The 21719-nt window shown below is 37.6% G+C and overlaps 1 protein-coding gene across 1 annotated transcript; it reads left to right on the forward strand.

Annotated features, from left to right (window-relative positions):
• The first annotated feature begins 1819 nt into the window (after positions 1–1819).
• LOC132296575 (uncharacterized) lies at positions 1820–2703 on the forward strand. Its single transcript, XM_059794762.1, has 2 exons — positions 1820–2241; positions 2301–2703. Exons 1-2 carry the CDS (start codon positions 1820–1822, stop codon positions 2701–2703), a joined length of 825 nt encoding a protein of 274 aa, XP_059650745.1.
• Positions 2704–21719: the final 19016 nt, after the last annotated feature.

A 21719-nucleotide genomic window follows, 5' to 3' on the forward strand; every position in this document is an offset into this window, starting at 1 on the left:
AGGGATTTAATTTGTTTCTTTGGATATATATATATATGTGCGAATATATATATTTATTAAGCTTAACCCACGATGGAGTAATTATCGTGAAAAGGGAGTCCATAACGCCTTGAATTCTTATTCCATATGAGGCAAGGTTGAAGAGAGGTTGCTAGAATTGAGGAAGTATGCCACAACTACAACCCATGGCGTAGACTCGGTGACCATGACGCTATGAAGTTAATATGGAAAGCCCACAATGAATCAAAGAAGGTGCTGAAGTTTGGAAAGAAACCCACGATACCATGAACTCTATAATTAGAAGGAAAGTCTCAAGAAAGGAAGTTACAGGGATTAAGGATACTGACCCACTATGAGAAGATGCTAAAATTTAGGAGACCATAGAATTATTTATGGAAGTCTAGTTGAAGGAGGTTATTAGAATTAAGGATAACGTGGGCCTACAACTAACTTCTATATACCTGCATGATATATATGGAAGTTACATAGAAATTAGACTTTGTAGAAGGAAGGATTACTAAGGAACGTAGGTCACTTGATTCACTACAACAGCATCAGTTGGAGGTGGTGGTGTCTCAAGCAACTGCTACCACTAACTAAAAGTGGTAATCATGTTCAAGTTGGAGAAGGGGTTTGTGGGAGATAGAGGAGGAGCATGAAATATGGGACGCGTATTAATTTATGAGAAGACTACGGTATGAGTTCATAGAGGTTATAGAGAAAGTGGTTGAAGTCTGCAACAGAGAAGGGAGAAGTTGGAATGAGGGAGTTACAACTATTGAGAACATGGGAGACTTGGCAGTTCAGAATTTGGCCACGTGGAAGCTACATAAGCTGCCACATCAAGTTGCTGTATGCATGGAAAACTCTATAAATAGAGCACTTAGAGCTAATTTGTAAACCCTGTTCAACTCACACAACCAACAGCACTTCAATTTCTTTACATTCATGTAATGCAATTTCATTATGTTTAATTCAAGTCCCGCACTTACTATTCATATTTTCCAGCACTTTACTTTGAAGTCCGGCACTTTCAATACAGCTTTCCTTTCCATTAGCCATAGTTCAGTCCGTAAGTCTTTTTTGAAGGCAAAAAGAACCTTTAAAGGTGGTAATTCCAGTCCTTCATTCAATCGTCTAATCTTTATAATCTCCTACTGGATAGTTGTTCCGATATCCACTTTAGAACAACAATAGTTCCCGGCACGCCCGACATCCATTCCTACTTTCCACTCACTTAGAAAGCGGAATTAGCACTTTTTCGCCAGCCGAACATATTGGCATGCCCGGCGGGACATTCTAGTCAGACTGTTCAATGGCCGGTGGAAAAAGGCAAGGCAAATCTGTCCAAGACCCTGCCGAACTAGAAGAGATGCAAGTCAGTGAACTTTCTACTGGAAGTTCACGATTCGCACCTGATGAAAATGATATGGTGGAAAAATTTGCTCAAACAATGGCAAATGGACCCATCATGGACAACATCTGCATGATGGCAATGCAGCAAGATAGGCTTGCGCAAGACTAAGTAAAAGTCGCTCAAGACTTAGCCAGAGTTGCTCAAGACCAATCTAAAGTTGTTATTTCTCAAGAACGGAATTTAGCAGAAATGGTGGACCAAATCTCTTGTAGGTTTGAGTCCATGTTGGAATGAACCCTTAGAAGCTTAAACCAACGTTTGGCCCCTCGGCCAAACAACTCTGAAGGGTCTCAACAGTCGGCCTTCTAAGCTAGTAGGCCGGCCACATTTGTTAAAGGGAGTTCCTCTCAACAACATGCAGTGTCGTTCCCTCCAACTCAGTAGCAGTTGCAGTCTTTTCCAATGGCACAGACTTACACTCCAGTTGCACCTGTAACTGCTCTAGTGGCACAGATGATTGTTCCACAAGTTGCGCCCATGCCAACCATCCAGCAAGTTCAGAATCCTCTACCTGTGTCATTTCCACAGCAGACTTGGCATAATCAGCCTGGCCAACCATGGCCATACCACAACTCTCAAGCACAACAGAATGTTCCACCTGTGAACATTCAGCCAGTCGCACCTGTTCCAGCAAGGCCACCCATGGTCATTCCTATGGCGGTTGGGGGGCAACCTTTTCCAAGGGAGCCATTTCTTAACAAAGAAGGAAAGAACCGTGGCAGGAATAATTATGTAGATGCCAACCCCTTGCTTATGGCGGGTGGGGGGCATCAAGTGTTCAATCAATCTCAAGGTTGGCCAGACAACAACCTTCTACACCTATGGTGCTTGATAGAAGCCAATTTGCAGAATTCCTTTAACATGAATTTGGCTTAACTCGAAGGGGTGGAAGGCCATCTTACAGAAAGACCTATCCAGAGTTCATTGATGAAGTTAAATTTCCAAGGAATTTTAGAATTCTAGAGTTTGCAACGTTCAATGGAGAGGGTGAAAAATCCAAATTGGAACATATCAGCCAGTTCACTATTCAGTGTGGAGAAGTAGCAGCCAATCCATGGCTGAAGCTACGCTTGTTTCCAAATACACTGACTGGGTATGCTTTCAGGTGGTATTCCAACTTGCCAGCCAACTTTATCCAAAGTTGGCAGCAATTTAAGGATTCATTCCATACTCAGTTCTATAGAGTTGAGCCCGAAGTGTCCATGACAGACCTTTCCAGACTTCATCAATTACCTGGAGAGTCAATGATGAGCTTCCTTTCCAGATTCAGGCGGGCTAAGTTCTAATGTAATTTGTCTTTGCCGCCGGAAGAATATGTGAAGATGGCTGTAAACGGCCTAGAATTTGAACTTCACAAGAAGTTTGAAGGTGTACAATTTCATGACTTATTTGTAATGACTCGGATTTTTCTAATAATTTTTTTTTCCGTTGTCTTTTCCCTTCTGAGTTTGGTTTCTTGTTGATTAGTGTCGTCTCGAGTGCTCTGGAGTGATTTCCGAGACTCTTTTCTTTGGATTGACAACTTCCTTTGAGGACCGAATCATTTTCACATTTTTCGTTTTTCGACACTATTCACTTTTCGTCCTTTTCCCTATTTTGTTTTTTTCCCTTTTGGCACTTTGTTTGCGTAACCACACTTCTTGTGTTTAGAGTTGGTTTCTGACTTCACGTATCTTTATTCTCAATGATTTCTATGAGATACGTATCTTTACTTTCGTGAGAAAGTACTCTGGTTGCTCCCGGTGCCCATAGGGGCATAAATGCAAAGTTCTTTGAAAACTTTTTCTTTTCTTAGGTTGTTTTTCATAAATATCTTTTGAAGATTTTTTATTTCAGGGGTATCTATTTTTTTATCTTTTGGAAGATATTTTCATTCTGGGGCAATTTCGCAGTTGTCACTTTTTGGAGGGGCCATTGTGCAATTAATGAAAGTTATTACTTAATGCCTTATTTTGAGCCTAGATCCTCGTATGGGATTCATTTTCACATTTTGTCGAGTCGTCGACTCTTAGAATTTCCTCCTGGACAATGTTTTCCAGTTTCAGGGTTTTTGGCCCCAATTTGCACCAAACTTGTTTTGGGAATAACTCTCTGCTCGGGACTTAGTTTATGACGCCGTTTCTTCCGTTGTTCATATTTTCTCATTTTGAATCTTGAGTTTCCCGTTTGAGCATGTCTGCTCAAATTTCACTTTTCGGACCCGGCGGGGCCCGTTTGGGCCACTTTTTGAGTTTTTCTATAAATAGGAGGTCTTTAGTGAAAAAAATCAGATTTCACTCTCTCTCCCCCCTTTCTTGGCCGGATCTCATGGCAGCCATGGCTGCCATCTTCTCTCTCTTCTTTTGAGCTTCCTCCCCTCACTAAAAAGTGGTGATGCCTTTATGTTTGTTGTCCCCAACAAAACCTAGGAGTTTCGTCGGCTTCGGAGCCGATTTATTTTGGTGGGGATTTGAGATTTCATCTCAAATGGAGGTAGGGAATGTTTTAGGATTTTATATGTTTTGTATTGTATGTTTTCCATGTTTATACAACCTATATGCATGCCTTGTATCAAATCTAGGAAATTTGAAATATTTAATTCTTTGTATAAGATTTAATTTTCATGATGATGAGAAATTTGAATTTGAATTGTGGCATGATAGAAACTCTTGTTTTAATATGTTGGCTTACATATATTAAATTGGGATTAATTAAATAAGAATTGCTCTTTTTAATTAATATTTATCTTTTGTGAAAGATTTAAGTTCATGACCGTACCTTGCATTAAATTGAGTTATATTATGCTTGTAAATTGAGTTTTGGCATGTTTGTTAACATACTTTAATTTGAGAGCATTTGGTTGAGTTTGGAAATTTAGAGACTTTAATTAAGAGAAATAATTAAAATCTATTTTTTTTGTGGTTTCATGGGCCTAATTAAGCTTTTGTGTGAATATATGTAATGACCATGATATGTCTATTAGCACGTAATAAATTGGGGCCAATTGGAAATGATTTGAAATCTAGAGAGTTTAATTATTTTGATATAATTAAATTCTATCTTGTTTATCCATGGGTCTAATCATGTTTTAGAAGTTGTTTCTAATTTAAGAGCATGGATTTAGACTTGTGATGTATTCACTTGATTGTGTTATATGCATTGAAGAGCATTGTTGTTAAATTTATATTCATGAGAGTATGTTTCTAATATGAATATATTGTTGGCTTGTGATTTTATATCATTATGGATATGAAATGCTTATTATGCACAATTGAGAGTTATATTGCTAACTTGTTCCTATGTAGTAGTAATATGTATAAGTTATGAACTTATTTGGTTTATTTTGGAGTCTTGGGAAACTGTTATTACTTGTGATATGTCCAAAGTTCGGCTTTAGTGCGGGAGGTATGAGTTCTCCCCAATAGAGATAGTACGCACTTAGGGTGGTTTTCCCTGCGGGTTATTGCCCGGAACAACCATTTTATTCTCGGCGGAAATTCGAGACGTGATGTCCAAGTCTTCCACTATTTGATTTCGCATTCAATTCCAAGTTGACAACTAATGTTTAATTATGACTTGTGACTTTGGTTATTGGCGATTTGATGTTGTTAAGTACATCCGTACTAAATTGATATATTTAGTTGAGTTCACACTTTTAGATTTCTAGTTGATAACCTAGAGAATCTATGTCTTGATGTGTGGTATTAGATATTCTAATTTTGCTAAATTGTTATATTTAGTTGATGTTGCATTTTAGACTTCAAGTTGATAACCTTAAGAATCTCTATGTTGTTGCTTTGTGTAAGCATGCTCTTATGTTGTTGCTTTATGTAAGCATGCTCCTATGTTGTTGCTTTGTGTAAGCATGCTCCTATGTTGTTGCTTTGTGTAAGCATGACCCTATATTGCTAAAATTGCATGAAATAGGTGGTTGATGCTAGAAATGATCTTAGGTTGCTAGGATGCTCCTTCAGTCTCACATTTGACATAGACGTTAGGTGGAATGAACCACAATAATTAAATCATGCAAACTTGTAAAACGTAGGTCGATGCATGCTCATTTCCTACGAGTAGCTTTATGTTACTCACCCCTACGATACTGGGGCATATTTCAGGTACAAGAGTTAAAGTTGAGACTTCCATTTTGCTTGGATGACTTGTGGACTTGAAGATTTCCATTTTGTGAAGATTGGTTTGAAATGCCTTAGCAACTTTATATGTCAAATGTGTATATTTGATTCTAAACTTGTAATGTGTGCCTAAGCACACTTTTTGATTCTCATTTTATGTTTATAACATGAGGCCAAGGGCCAAACTTCTTTTGGAATTACATTTGTATCATGGATGTTAAATTTTTACCCTTAATGAGATCATATGAAAATCATGCGTTCTAATATGCTATTTTGCACCGGAGCGTGTATTGTGTATGAAATTAGTTATCTAGAATTCATTTAATATGTATGAGGTGTGGCCAAAGGCCAAACGGTGTTCTGAAGTCATTTCAAGATTTTAAATTCCAAGTTTTCGTTCCAATCTTCATTTTTGGCATTTTGGCCATTGGGGGGTCATATTTTGTGTTGGCCATATTTTTGGGCTATGGACCATTGTAGCACATCTTACTAAGTAAGTTACATTTGCGTGCATGGTTGTTTCTGGGCAAAGTTTCTTCTTTGGTGAAATAAGCCTCATACGGACTCATTTTACACTTTTGTTGCAAATTCTGACCTAAGGTATTTTGGGAATTTATTTTGGGAAATAAATTCCGTTCTTTACATGGCCACTTAGAAAATGTGATTTTAGGGGGCATTTCTTCTTCGTGTTTTTCCAGAAAATGCCATCTTGGTATTGGAAATCAATCGCAAAGTTCAGCTTCTGTTTTTCCATTTAGCAGCTTTTTGGACCATTTGGACTAGTTTTCTTGGGAGGGCATTTTGGGCATTTCACAGTGCGTATTTTTCGATTTTTCTTAAAATTTATGTAGAAAATTCAATTTTGAGGGGGGTTTCTTCTTTGTGTTTTTCCAGAAAATGTCATCTGGGGTCTCAAAATCCTATTTTTTCCCGAAAAATCCCTACTGCCAGGTTTTCCTTGCTGAGTATTCTGCCCCCTTTATATCTAAACGGTTACGAGAAGTTTGGTAACCAGTTACATGTGCTTCGGCAGTGTTTTGGTCAAGTTTTTTGGTGTCCTAACCGGTTAGGAAGGCTTGGTAACCAGTTAGATGATCTAGGGTTTGCACTTTTTGACCGTTTTGCCCCTTCTTCTTCCGTTAGCCATATCTTCTTCATCCGGACTCCGAAACAAGTGATTCTTAAGTCTAAATTCACTAATTTTTTGTTGTCTTTCCAATGGTGTGCTTGGTGGCACCCACTTTTTAGCTGGAAATGATGTTTTTGCCCCTAGGTTCATTCTTGTTCGTTTTTGAAAACGTTACTTCCGCATTTAATTCGTTTGGGTTCCGTGACCTCGTTGAGGGTCATAATGGTGTCTTAGAGCCATGTTGTATCTCTAGAGACCGTTGTTTGTCTTTTGCTTCCACATTTTGGATCCGTTATCGAGTCATCTTTCGGTTCATCACTAACTCACCGAGTTAAAAAACTTGGGCCGTCACATTATTTGACTTGGCTAGCAGAGTGGCTAAGTACGAAGAGCTCCTTTGTGAGGAGCAAGACCAGAAGAACTCTTCCAAGGGCGCTTACTATTATGATCCTAATTATGAGGTGTATACCATTGAAACTAAAGGGGAGTTTGAAGTAAATGTAGCTGAGCTCAATATAAAGAAGGCCTATACTTATGAGGTCTTGACATAACCAAAATTAGTCACGGCCAACTCACAGGCCGCCTCTTGTTCCAAGTGGAAGGGGGCAGACCCTTCTAGAAGTTACTCTTTTGACATCTCTAAAGCCGAGCAAATTTTTAATTTGCTCATGGTTGACAAGCAACTGATTTTCGCAACTGGCCATAAGATGCCATCGGCCTCAGAAATGGCCGAGAAAGAGTATTTCAAATTTCACAATTCATGGAGGCATTCCACTAATAATTGTGTGATTTTTTATAATATAGTGCAAAAGGTGATTGAAGATGGCAGGTTGAAGTTTTCAGAAAAAATAGAAGTCATGGGTGTTGATGAAAATCCTTTCCCCAAGGTTGTTGCCATGAATGTTACTTCCCTTGCCACGGAACACCCTAAGAAGAAGGTGGACTTGGTAGATTCAAAAGCTAGTAGAAAACTTGAAAGTCCTGAAGCTGCAACATCCATGGAGAAAACGGTGGCCGAGTTGGAAAAGTAACCTCGTGAGGCTCATTTAGCCTTAATCCAGCAAGGTTGTTGCCCCAAGTGTAAAATTCAGAATGAAGGCTGTCATATAGATGTTCCAAAGGAGAAGCTGTCCAATGATGACCAAGGCCAAAAAAGGAAGTTCCATGATCGGCTGACTTTCCAAAAGGTGGAAAACACAGTTACTGTAACCATTCCAAAAAAGGAAAGTCGGGTCCATCCAGAAAGAAGGGCAGCAGAAAGGAGATCAGAATTCTTTCCAAGGAGTTTAAAAAGGAAGAGAATTTCCTATCAGGCAGGGCCTCCTCCTAGCAGAAAGTTTGAAAGGAGTAGATGGTAAGACAGAGGTTCTGAAGGTGACAGGCCTTCCAGGCCAAAAATGGCCTCGAAGGTATGGGTTTGAAGGGGGAGTGAGCATCTTCGACCAAGAATGGTAAGACCTCCTATCTATTAAGATGAGGGGTGGAGAAGGCTTAATCATCCCAAGTTCCCTATTCATGATGACTCTTATATGACCCGCACACAAAAGGGAAGGCAGCAAATGAAGTGGGCTGATAGAAGGAAATTATGGAATAAAGACCATGGTTGGTCTAACTGGCCGAAAAAGACTACTAAGCCATCAGACTTATCTGAACTTCCAGCTAAAGGAGGGGTTAGAGATTCTGATGATTTATTGGATCTAGTTTCAGAGGTTAGAAATCCCCTGACTGCGGACGACCCTCCTATGAAAGATAGAACAGACCTGGAAATCTCCAACAGTTCCAGCAGTAGCAGCAAGAAAATCTATTTTAGGAGCCTTCTAGGTAAATTTACTTGCAATATGGTAGTGGTTCTTCCTTTATTTTTTGCAATAGAAGGAGATGTAGTAGATACAAGTCCTCCCATGGAAAGCCCTGAATAGTCTAGTTCTGGGCCAATCAATATGGAACGGAATAATGGTATTCATATAGAAGAGGTCTTTGAAGATGAAGCTGAGCATCTCCAGAAATTAAAGGGGGTTGTGATTGAAGGGAACAGCCCCACGAGGCCAAAGAAAGTTGTGTTAGAAAAGCCACTATATGGCATGACTCAGCAGCTCAAACCTTTGTACATTAAAGTACTGGTGGAAGGAAGACCCTTGGCAAGAGTTCTAGTGGATAATGGTTCGGTACTGAACGTTGTTCCAATCAATGTTATGCGCATGCTTGGAAAGTCACCTGAAGATATCATTCCAACTGATGTATCCATTAGTGGATTCACAAGAGGAATAGTGAAGATGCAAGGAATCCAACCGTTGGAATTTATGGTGGGAGATAGAACTTCCATCACAGCCTTCTTTGTTATTGTGTCTACAACGGCTTATAATTTGCTTTTAGGCCGTAAATGGATTCACCCAAACTTTTGCATTCCATCATCACTCTATCAAATGCTAATATATTGGGATGGAGATGAGGTAAAGTGGCGGAGGCTGATAATTGGCCATTTGTGGCAAGGGTCTACCATACAGATGCTGAACTATATAGCGAAGAATTCGTTCCAATTAGATTTATTAGAAGGGATAGCAAAGGCCGTCCAAGGAAGGCCACCATGAGGAGAACTCTTACAGAAGAGGATGTAAATGAGCTCTTCCAAGGAACACCAAGGCCAACAGTTTTACCCAAGGCTGGTGTTCGGCACTACATCTCAGACAAAAGTTTTTATGGAAGGGAAGCCTAAAGAAGATAGAATACTTGACCAGGCGGTTGATTGCTGCCTTGCCAGGTTGAAAGCATATCTGGCCAAACTGTGGCTGGAAAGGACTATAGAAGCCAGTACTTCATTTTCAACCAATGTTTTAGAGATTTTGGAAGATACTGAAGACAAGTTGGATGCTATCCAACTAATAGACTTGAAGGTAGCACCAATGAAGCTTGACAATCTTAAGGCCGAAGTGCAAGATCCACTTTTGGAAGTTAACCTTGGAAGCAAGATCCTCGGCCTACCTACATTAGTATGCTTCTGGAACCAACTTTTAGAGAAGAATTAATTTCCTTACTTCATGAGTATAAAAATTGCTTTGCATGGACGTACGAGGAAATACCAGGAATTTCCAGAGAAATGGTAGAGCATAAGCTGCCAATCAAGGAAGGTTTTAAGCTTTTCAAGCAACCCCCAAGAAGGATGTCCCAAGAAGTGATTCTAATGGTCAAAGAAGAGATAGAAAGGCTACACAAGGCTGGTTTTATAAGAACCACCAGGTATGTAGACTGGATTTCCAACATAGTTCCTGTTATTTAGAAGAATGGCAAGCTAAGGGTATGTGTGGATTTCCGGAATATCAACCTTGCAACTCCAAAAGATGAATACCCCATGCCTGTTGCTGACCAATTAGTAGATTCTGCTACTAAGAATGAAATTCTTTCATTCAATGATGGGCATTCCGTGTACAACCAGATTTATATTGTGGAAGAAGACATTGCCAAAACGGCTTTCAGATGTCTAGGATCCATTGGAACCTTTGAATGGGTTGTCATGCCATTTGGGTTGAAGAATGCCAGAGCAACATATCAAAGGGCCATGAATACCATTATCCATGACATGATTGGCCATTTTCTAGAAGTATACATTGATGATATAGTCATTAAATCCTCGGCTAAAGTTCAATAACTCCATAATTTGAAGATGGCTTTTGTAATTTGAAGTTGGCTTTTGAAAGGATGAGGAAACACAAGTTGAAGATGAACCCCTTGAAGTGCGCCTTTGGGGTTTCAGCTGGAAACTTCCTGGGTTTCCTAGTCCATCAAAGAGGGATTGAGATAGACCAAAATAAAGCAAAGGCAATTATTGAAGCAAAGCCACCGGCTACTAAGAAAGAACTAAAAAGATTTCTTGGCCAGGTTGGATATTTGAGGAGATTTATTGCCAACTATGCTGGACAGACTCATGCTTTTTCCCCGTTGCTGAAATTGAAAGGTGTTAAGGAATTCAAGTGGACGGAATTGCACCAGCAAGCCTTTGAAGGATTGAAAAGCTACCTGGCCAACCCTCCAGTGATGATGTCTCCAATCAAGAAAAGGCCTTTAAGATTATACTTATCGGCCGCTGATGAATCCATTGGAACTCTTCTAGCTCAGAACAATGAATATGGAAAGGAGCAAGCCTTCTATTATCTAAGTAGGGTGCTCACTCCAGTGGAATGTTGGTACACTTCCATTGAAAAGTTGTGTCTTTTCTTATATTATGCAGATATAAAGTTGAGAACCTACATGTTGCCAGTAGTTGTGTATATCATTTCTTAAATAGATTTAATTAAGTATATGCTTTTGAGGCCTTTAATTACTGGGCAGATTGGAAAGTGGTCATTGGCCTTAATGGAATTCTCTTTCAAGTACATTCCACAAAAGGCAGTTAAAGGAAGGGCGGTGGCAGAATTTCTGGCAGATCATCCTTCTACCATGATAGATTCAAAAGTGTGTGATGAGGTGGATAATCTCTACCTTGACTATAAAACCTGAACTCTGATGTTTGATGGGTCAAGCACTCATGATGGAGGAGGAGCTGGAATAGTTATCATTTCACCAAAAGGAAGAAAAACCACATTTTCTTTCTTCTTGGATTTTAAGTGTACAAACAACCAAGCTGAGTATGAGGCACTAATCATTGGATTATAAATCCTGCTAGAGTTAAAGGTGGATAAAGTCCAGATTATTGGAGATTCCAACTTGATACTCAGCCAACTTTCTGAAGAATATAGATGTCTCAACTGGCATTTGAGGCTTTTCCATTCTTTGGCCTTAGAATTACTTTACCAGTTTGATGATTTCCAACTCAAATATTGGCCAAGGCATCTGAATACGGAGGCTGATGATTTAGCGCAACTAGCCTCCCGTGTGAAAGTCCCACCGGGTGTAGAAGAAACTTTGATCACAATCAAAAGAAAGATTCTCCCTTCTGTAGAATTATGGCATGAGATGGCTGGTCATTTCCAAACTGATGGGCCAGAAAGAATTAAATCTACCAAGAAGACATAGGAAATTTTTAATGTTGATATAGACGGTTTAGATTTGGAAGATTGGAGAATACCAATTATCCAATTCTTGTAGGAGCCTAGTACCAATGTGGACAAGAGAATTTAGCTTTTGGCACCTCATTATATTTTGATTGATAGAGATCTCTGTAAAAAGAGTAAAGAAGATGGATTTTTGCTAAGATGCCTTGGTAGGAATGAATCCATGAGAGTAATGGCAGAATCGCACCTTGGAATATGTGGAGCACACCAAGCTGGAATCAAGATGAGGTGATTTCTTAGAAGGTACGGTTATTATTGGAAAGGTATATTAAAAGACTGCATAGAGTTTGCAAAAACCTGCATTGCATATCAAAAACATGGCCCGCTCTAAAGAGTTCCAGCTATAAACATGCAGCCAATAGTGAAAATATTGCCATTCAGAGGGTGGGCTTTAGACTTCATTGGAAAGTTAAGGCCATAATCTACAGATGGTCACACATATATGGTAGTTGCAACAGATTATTTCACAAAGTGGGTGGAGGCCATTCTATTAAAGACTTGTGAGTAACCAACAGTCATTAATTTCATCAAGAAGCACATTATACACAGATTCAGAATTCCAGAGTCTCTCACCACAGATAGAAGCCTTTCCTTTATTGGAAGTGAGGTTATTGACTATTGTGTTGAATGTGGCGTAATTAGTTCTACTCCATATTTTGCCCAAGCAAATGGACAGGCAGAAGCTTCCAACAAAGTGATTCTTAACATCCATGAAAAGATGATTGAGAATCATCCAAGGGAGTTGCATCATTTACTTTCTGAGGCCCTTTGGGCTTACTGGAATTCAAAAAGGTCAAGTACGGGTGCCAACCATATTTGCTTACATATGGACATGATGCCATTCTTCCAATGGAAATGACCATTAGGTCTGCAATGGTGGCTTTCCAAAATAAGCTTACTCCAGTAGATTACAACTAGGCCATGTTGGTGGAATTGGAAGACCTTGATGAAGTCCGTCTTAATGCCTTAGACCATATTATTGCTCAAAAAAAGAAAGTCATGCGGGCATATAACAAGAAGGTTAAGGCAAAGACATCTGCTGAAGGAGACTTGGTATGGCAAGTCAAATTTCCACCTGGGGTTAAAACCTTGGAATATAAAAAATGGATACCTAACTGGGATGGTCCTTACTTAGTGGAAAAAGTCCTTGGAAAAAGGGCTTATAGATTGATGGATATAGATGGAGGGTTCTATAAGCACCCAGTGAATGGTGCATACTTGAAAGAGTATCACCTTTCCATCTATGAAGACTGGAAAGCTACAGTCATTCTACTAGTCACATAATGTGGCTGGTAACGTCCTTTCCAAGTAAACTAGGAAGTTGGAAAGGAGGCATGTTGGCCATACTTTGGCCATTCTGGTAGCCAAGTCAAAATGGAGGAAAGATTCATTCCAAGAAGTGGCTAAGTACTTAGAAAAGTACATTGGCTAAAGTTATGAAGTGGACTTAGTTGTATTTCCAATATCAGCTAATTTCCTAAGTATGGAAGACTTTAGTACGAAAGTGGCTACACTACATGGTCCAGGTTTCGTTCAAACTGGAAATCATTCGTCTTGCTTGTATATACATATATTTCTATTATGACAATTTCTTTTATTTCTCTGAATTCCTTTGTTATGGAAAGGCATTTTATGGCTATGCCTTATTGTTAATATATGTGAAGGAATCTTCCAGTTTCAGTGACTTAGACATTTCTTTTCATATAAACTGTGAAAGAGGCACATGCGATGGATTGAGAAATAAAACATCATCCCATTAGATACTTGATTTCATTACAAAAGCCCAAAAATGGCCACTTAAACTTGGAGCTGGCCATACTAGTGATTCTAAAAGTATCTACTATTTATTTCTTACCACCATCCATTACACCATAATTTTCATAAAAGCAACCACATAGAAGAACCATCTGGGATCAAATAGAGGCAAGAGCACTTCCAAGTTCCATCCAAATTTTCCTTACTTCTCGAAGAGTGGCCAATGCTCTAACCTTAGCTTCTTTAAATTTGGGAAATTCATCAACCCGTTTTTCTCATTCCTTCCTTAAAGGTTCAGATGCATTTACAAGGGCACTAGTTGTTTGGTCCAACTCTAATTCTTCACGTTCCACTTATTGCAACTCTCTTTGAATCTTGGCCTGTTCTTTATTCAAGCTTTCTTTCTTGGCCATAAGTTTTTTAGCTCATTCTTTGATTTCTGGGTAGGGTTCTAATGAGAGTCGGAAATCCTCAAGAGCTTTATCACATTCAGAAATTATGGAAGTACTGGAGTTCACTTGGGTGACGATGAATTGGACTTGGTGTTGCAGTTTGGTCAAAGAAGCCTGGATGGACTCCGGAAATTCAGCGTGTTTCTTGAGGGTCACTATAGTAATAGCCAGACTTTGGTGAAAAGATAACACATCTTTTACTTCATGGGCAAGGTAAGATAATAATTTTCCTTTGGCCATAATTATAGCATCATCTGAGGTTTGTGGGAGCGTGAGGACACTGGCACTAGAGGTGGAAGTACTTGAAGATTTAGTGGCCTTGATCACTTTATAAAGATTGGCCAAAGTCAGAAGAGCTCTTCTCTGCACCATAAAGGAGGTTGAGGTAGACATAGAAGGAGTGGCCTGAAATGAGAGCAAGTTTGTATTAGATAGAAAGAAAGAAAGGAGGTGAAGTTTAAAAGTATGGAAGTTTGCCTCTGGAATGGAAGGAACTTAGCCTGCAGAAGTTCCACTAGTTCTGGAAGGGATAGATATTCCAGTCGTTGAAGTTGGAATGGGCATACTTTCTTCTTTTTTGTTGGTCAAACTTTCCATAATTAAAGCTTGAAGGGCTAAATCCTCTCCTTGGGCAATTTGTTGGTCCAAATGGATATTCATGAAGTTGTATCCCATGGAAGAGCCCTGTTAGTTAAGTTGGAGGAAATTTACAAACATTGTTTTAGCAACGAAGTTGGAAAGAAGTGGGAATAGAGACTTACCAAAACAATTTCTTTGTTTGGTTTCAGTTTTTTGTACTTTAGAGAGTCTCTGTGCTGTTGGAATTCTTCTGTTTTTTCCAGATCAGTCATGATTTTTCTCTTTGCTTTTCTAACAATCTTTGCAGAAGGGTTACACATTTTGAGGGCTTTGCTAGAATGTTGAGTAGTGGTTTGACCCTTGGAAATACCAACTTCTTCATCAGAGGAATCTTCATCGGAAGAGGAGAATTGGGATTGAAATTCCTTTTTGACAATAGTTAGTCCTTACAAGAGGAAATGTAAGTAAGGCCCAATAATTTAGAAAAGCTAAATACATTCACATTGAAATACCTGAGGAGTCTTTCCTTTTCCTTTTGCTTTGTACAACGCATCTTCCTCTTCTTCTTGTATTTCCTCTTCAACTTCTTCTTCCTCCTCTTCGTCATCACTTGAGGAAAGACTTTCAATACTTACGTCACCACTTTCGACTACACCCTCAATCTTGCCAGTCACTGTAGTGGTTTTCTCTCCACCTTCGTCTTCCTCACTTTCTTTGAGGACTTCCTCTTATCCATCTGAAATTTACAAAGTCTCAGTATATGGAAGATTGATGGATTTCATAAGGAAAGATGGAAAATGGAGTTTATAGTGAATACATTTATACCTGGAGATAAAGGCTTGAAAGAAGCTAATATGGAATCATAGACAGTTTTATGATTTCTTGTCCGGGTGGAGGAAATGTAAGTTAACCACCATACATTGAATTCATTGGTGGATTGGGGCTTGCTAGTATGGCCTTGAAAGTTAAAAGCAGCTCTTTCTGCTGCATAAGCTTGATCAATTGCAGCGAATTGTTCAGCATCTATGAGACGAACATGTTGGTCAAAGAATCTGTTATAAGATTTGAAAGGTGGCAAATTAATCATTTGGGAAAAACCCATTTGCCTTGCCAGCTGGGCTAGATTGTAGAACTCAACACCACAGAAGCTATTTTTTAGAGTAGGTTGGGTAGTGTTATAATAGAGGTCACGAGCAAGAAGGAAGCTAGCCCAAATATTTTTCCAATCTTCAGAATGTTTTTTGGTAGACACTCCAGGAGATAAAACCAATGGCGGTGAATGGATCAAAGAACCCATCGTTACCAGTCTCATATTGATTGTAGAAATACTCAAAGTTTTCAACAAAACTGAAAGGAGAAGGATCTGTTATTGCCAAGGAATGGCACAGAAGCGATTTTCCAGTTGGAGTGATTAGAGGTGAAGTTCTATTTTGGAAGTACACCTTAAGCCATATCTGGGATAACCAGAAGGGGCCTTGGAACCTTGAAAACTTTGAAGTAAGAAGGTCATGAAAGCCTCTGTATAAGTGAGAAAGCACAAGGGGAGCTAATGCCAAATCTCCATTTCTGGCTAAGGAAACTGCCACTTGAACGAAGTCCTTTATGACCTGGCCAGATGGAAGACACAGTAAATGGTCAGAAAGCCCACAGATCAGGAAAGCGATATGTTCATCTTCTTGAGTTGGTCCAGTTTTCTTATAGTGTTTGATGAAAGGAAGATGGGAGGAGATAAATTTCTTACTTCCATTGGTCTTGGTAGGGAAAAGGAATGGTTCAATAAAGAGGGTGGCACTTACATTATCTCCATGGGGTTTAAGACCTGTAATGCAACAAATATCTATGAACCATCAAATAAACTATAATAACATGCCATTAAGCACTTTGTCTTGACAATCTCTAGATCTATAGCATTAATACACATAGATATGCATCAACAACACAAGAAATAGAGACAAACACATGAACAACTATTCTAGCACACATAGACATATGGATAGAATGAAATGATCAATTGGAAGCATTAAACCATATAAATCAATGAATAAACAAGATCTATATATATAAAAGTGTCAAAACATGTATCACAATACAAATCCCCTCAAAAATACATAAATCAAGAAGTAGAAAACATGCTTAGGGCTAACTCTAGCCCCGAGAGGATGTCTAGCCACTCATGGATGATGTCCTCTAACCCTTAAGGGCAAGCTCCATGGAAGAAATCTGCTCCTTGTTTGATGAAAAGCCTCTAATGGTGTCTCTAGCCTCCTCCTCTCCTTTACTTCCTCACTAAGTATAAAAGTATCAAGTCTCTCTCTCAGAAAGTAGCTCATATTCCTTATATAGGTAGGCCAAAAAAAACCCTAAATGAGCTGGGCTCGTACACCAATAATCCTCTAATGATTGGATATGAGACAACTTTTAATGAGCTAGAATTTGGAATTTTCTCGGGATTTGGTAAGTTCGATCGATCGAACTTGTGGTGAGATCAATCGAACATGGCTGAGATCTATTGAATTGAAGCTAGATCGATCCTCAATGGCGGTGCCTTTTTGGATAAAAACAAATCTGAGATATTTTGAAGATAATTTTGGGAAAAGGACAAAAGTGGTTAGTAGGGTGGTACAACTGGATAAGATCTGGCATGTGGATAAGGACAAGAAAGTTCAATCGATCAGAGAATGATGTTGGATCGATCGAACTTTTGGGATCTCTGAAAATGACATCATGGCCTGGATCTATCTTGAAGTGCTGAGATCGATGAAAGTTGGATCGATCGAACTTTTCTTGAGATCGATCGAAGTTGCTGAAATTCCACCTTTTGCTTCATTTTGCTCTACTTTGTTCATTTCTTTGATTCATCCCAGAATTGCTTCAATTATGCTCTTATTTGGCTGAGTTAGCTTATTTTGGGGATAAGTACCTGAAAATGGAAATAACACGAAATCAATACAAAATGGGAAAATAAGATAGATAAAGGTTCTAGAATACTTAGGCTTAAGGGGTTTAAATACGCACTTTTCAGCGCTCATCAATGTACGTACCAGATTTTTACACTTTACCATGCTAATGCGCCGCCTTTCAACTTATTGGCTACGAGTTTAACTTTTTCTTCTCCTGGATTTTCATATAGTCAAAGAAACGTTCAACTTCACTAATCTAGTCCAAGAATTCTTCAATACGAAGATGACCTTGAAAGGTAGGTAAGCCGATCTTCATACGAAAATCCATGGAATCATCAATTTCCAATCGAGCTCAATTATCTCCAACCACATATCCACCTATATGGCTCAGTTGTTACCAACACTGACATTTTCCTCATAGGCTCGTTACCTATTCGGTGGGTTTGGGTTGCGATTACCAGCAAGACGTCTATGATTATCATCATTAGGCAACTATTGTTCTCGCGGTTAAGTAGTTTCATGCATATCAAGTAAGGTTCGATTAACGTTCGTGTGGAACTCAGTAAACTCAGCCCTCAAAAGAGCTACACCATCACAATTACCGTCGTTGAAGGGGTTGCTTCCATCTCGTGAACTGGCCATCGAAACAAAGAAGAATCTTGGATTCGGAACCTTGCTTTAATACCAACTGACGTAGCGAAAATAATAAAGAACAGGGTTAAATCCTTGAATTCACAAAGAAACACACTCACAAGAGAGGAAAACTAAAATTATATTGATAATAATGATTTGTGTAGACTTACATCTCTTGTCTTTATATAGGCAAGTCAAAAATAAAATAAAAAAAGAAAACATGCGTAAAATAATATTAAAGGGGAAATATGAAATTTGATGTAGCAGAATCCTCCTTAAATCTTACAATGGAGAATAATATTTTCTATTGTTGGCAACTACACCAATTGTTCTTATTTATTTTCTGAATCCTCCTTAATTCTTGCAGTGGAGAATAATATCTTCTATTGTTGGCAACTACACCAAATCTCCTTTTGACTTTTCCATATTTATTTATTTTTGTCTTATATTCTTCTTGCCTTTTCAACCTCCCTGATTTGAGATGATCTTGCGTACTCAAATAATCGTGAGCGAGCCGTTCTACATCAGCACATAAACATCATTATAAATCCCTGCACCAACTACAAACAACCCCCAGGAAACCCAACAGAAGAATATATTAAAGTACATGAGGAACTTTCTTTGGCAGAACATTTATATATCCCTAAATTTTATGCTGAAGAGGTTGCACTATTTTCTTAATGTATTGCAGTCCCAACGCATGGACTAAGAAAGAAAAAAAAAAAGAAGAAGTTAGTTTCGCCTCCTAAGCACCTAGTCCTGTTCCAATTCTTTAGGACTATACAGAATGATAAAAAATGGATTTAAAGGACTTCAAAACTATGAGCGAATATACTATAATATCATTAAGAATAAGAATTAAATTTGTAAATCCGTAGCAAATTGTATAAGAACATTACAAGCATCACCTTGATGAAAATAATGGGAGTGACAATGCCAAGCGTAATTAAGGTGTGAGTTTGATCAAAGTATGTATAATATATATGAATATTAAATATAGTTATATAGGGAAAAATGCAACATAAATTGGAGATTTCTCTTTTCAACATGGCAATTCATTGAATGTTATTAAATCAATTTACAGTAAAGCATTTCAAAATAAGCACCACAAGACAAATCAAATTTTTATGAAAAATCAATTTTCTGGCATACTAACTAAAAGGATTATGCAACCAAAACCTCAAAAATTAAAATTGTTGTTTATAAATATGCAACAATATACAACCAGAATCGTGTATATTGTACAGTCTTCTTTTTCTTTTTCACATATAAAATTAGGGTTTAGAGAGATGAAAAAGAAGAGAGCCCAAGTAAATGAATCATATTACACACCATTGTTTCAGAATTTCAGGAACTGAAAAATCATGTGAAGTGACCAAAGATTCTTGTAACTAAAAGAATTAGACACTATGCTCAATAGTATGTCTTCAACTCTAATTTTCCTTTAATTCTAAGTGCTTTAACTTAATTTGAGTGCATCAACATATTATCAGCATCATCAGTTGTCATCACTAGAGTCAACATTGACATCAACATCCTCATAACATTGACATTGACATCCTCATCTAGAATCGTCATCTATAATTACATAATCCTCTTGCATAGATATACATTTGATTAAGTTAAACTGAAAAGAGACCTCCTATCATAATTGGTCATTTTAAAACCAACATAACTGCTACAAAAGGGGATTTATATAATTCAATTAGCTAAGCAAAAAAAACGTACTTATTTTCTTTTCACCTACTCCACCTATTCTCATCAACTCTCTTCTTTCAGAAAAGAGACCTATATTATTAGGACAAAAGAAGAAAAGTTTTAAAAGCGTTAATAAACTTGTAAAACATATGTTCTAAAATTGAAAATAAACATAACCAATAGCTAAAAATGCCAATTAAAATTTTAGAAAAAATAAGAGTTTGTTACTTGATGACTAAGGAGGCATGTTTCTTGAACCTTGTTCTTGCTAAATGTTAAGGCCCGATGCTAACCCTAAAAATAAGAAAACACTCAACTTGTGAGGAAGAGGTTTCACAATCTCACTCATAACAATTAAAACACTACCATCTAAGTACTATATGTATCATGTATCAACTTAACCTAACTATGCTTTCAGTCAAAATGTTGGACACCTATCCATAGAAAGAGGTGTGATTACGGATAGGTGTGATTAGCACATATTATACTCAGCTCTTATGTTACATTAATCTAATAACAAAGTACAATGCATCAGTTTATGAATAATCTTCAAAATTAACAAATCAATATCCTGATATTCTGTATTCTAATAACAAAAGAAAATCAAAAACCAAAATTTGAAAATAAAAATATGGCAAAAAGATGAATATTTCCTTCGTGCATTACAAAGATTGTATTTCTATGTCAAATAAAACATCCAGGATTTCTCAATGGGGTGGGCTAAATCAAAATATACCAACCAAACTCAATTGTTGTTTAATTCAATTTTAGTTAACTAACAATGTTTTTGTCTACAATTGACTGATTAAGGCATAGAAAATCCTATTTGGGTAATTAATAAAAAAAATTACTATTTTATTTCTGAACAATTCACCACTCAGTACCCTATGTCTTCTTTTGACCAATTTACTAATCCTATTTGAGAATCTACTAGTGGAAGCAAAGTGTGACGTAATTCATGGAAAGCCCCTTCCAACACTATGGAATTCACTCAAAACCATGCTTTTTTGTAAGTATTTTAATTTTCAAGAAGTAACTTTAGAGCTTTACCTTATATTAAGTACTTTCTTGTTATGATTTTTTTTTTTTTTTTTAAGTTCTAAAAAGATTGCCATCTTCAAAAAGCTTGGCATGTTGAAAAAAATTGTTTCATATTCAATCTCTACAGATTTCTAATCCAATTCAGATTCTTTTTTTTTCCTTTTTTCATGCCCAGATTCAAATTTTCTTGCAAACATAATTGACAAACAAACAAACAAACAAAAAAACAAACAAAAAATATATATATATAAAAGTTATAGAAATAAAATAAAATATTTGTTTTGCTGAAATAGAATGTAGATTGCGGTGATTACCTCAAAATGCAATGCAAATTTTGTTACTTTACATTGTAAAAAAAAAAAATTATATAAAAGAGATGATAAAAAATTTCACCAAATAGGATTTAGTTTGGAAAACAAGAATTACAGACCTTGATTAGTTGATTTAGAAAAAAAAAAAATTAAAAAAAAAAAAATTTTAAAAAAAAAATAAAACAAAACCTATACATACAAGTTAGCAGTTGCAGAGAGAGAGGGGGTCAAGCTTGAGAGTTGAGAGACAGCGGGCCAGCGGCTAAAGCTTGCGAACAACGAACTCGAACTGGAACAGTGGGCGATGGAAACTGAAAGATATGGGTTTTGATTTTTTGAACAATTTGAAATGATATGTCGATATGGGTTTTGATATAGGTAATAGGTTTTCAACTTTTGATTCTTGCAGACAGCTAGATAAACTAAAATATATGGGTTTTGAACTTCTGATTCTTATAGATTTTGTAGTTTCAGTTGCACAGAGAGAGAGGGGGCAAGTTCAGAGTTGACAACGAGAAGAGAGATAGAGGCGATTGGGGAGGCTGAAATGATTTGACCTAATTTTTTTTTTTTTTTTTTTTTTTTTTTTTTTCTGGTAGCCCATCATCTATGGGCCTATAAATTTTGAGGTTACCTCCTTTGTCACCTAG

Source organism: Cornus florida, unplaced genomic scaffold (genome assembly GCF_030987335.1).
Source record: "Cornus florida cultivar Cherokee Brave unplaced genomic scaffold, ASM3098733v1 CherokeeBrave_3.0.0_Hap2_Chr02, whole genome shotgun sequence".
NCBI lineage: Eukaryota > Viridiplantae > Streptophyta > Magnoliopsida > Cornales > Cornaceae > Cornus > Cornus florida.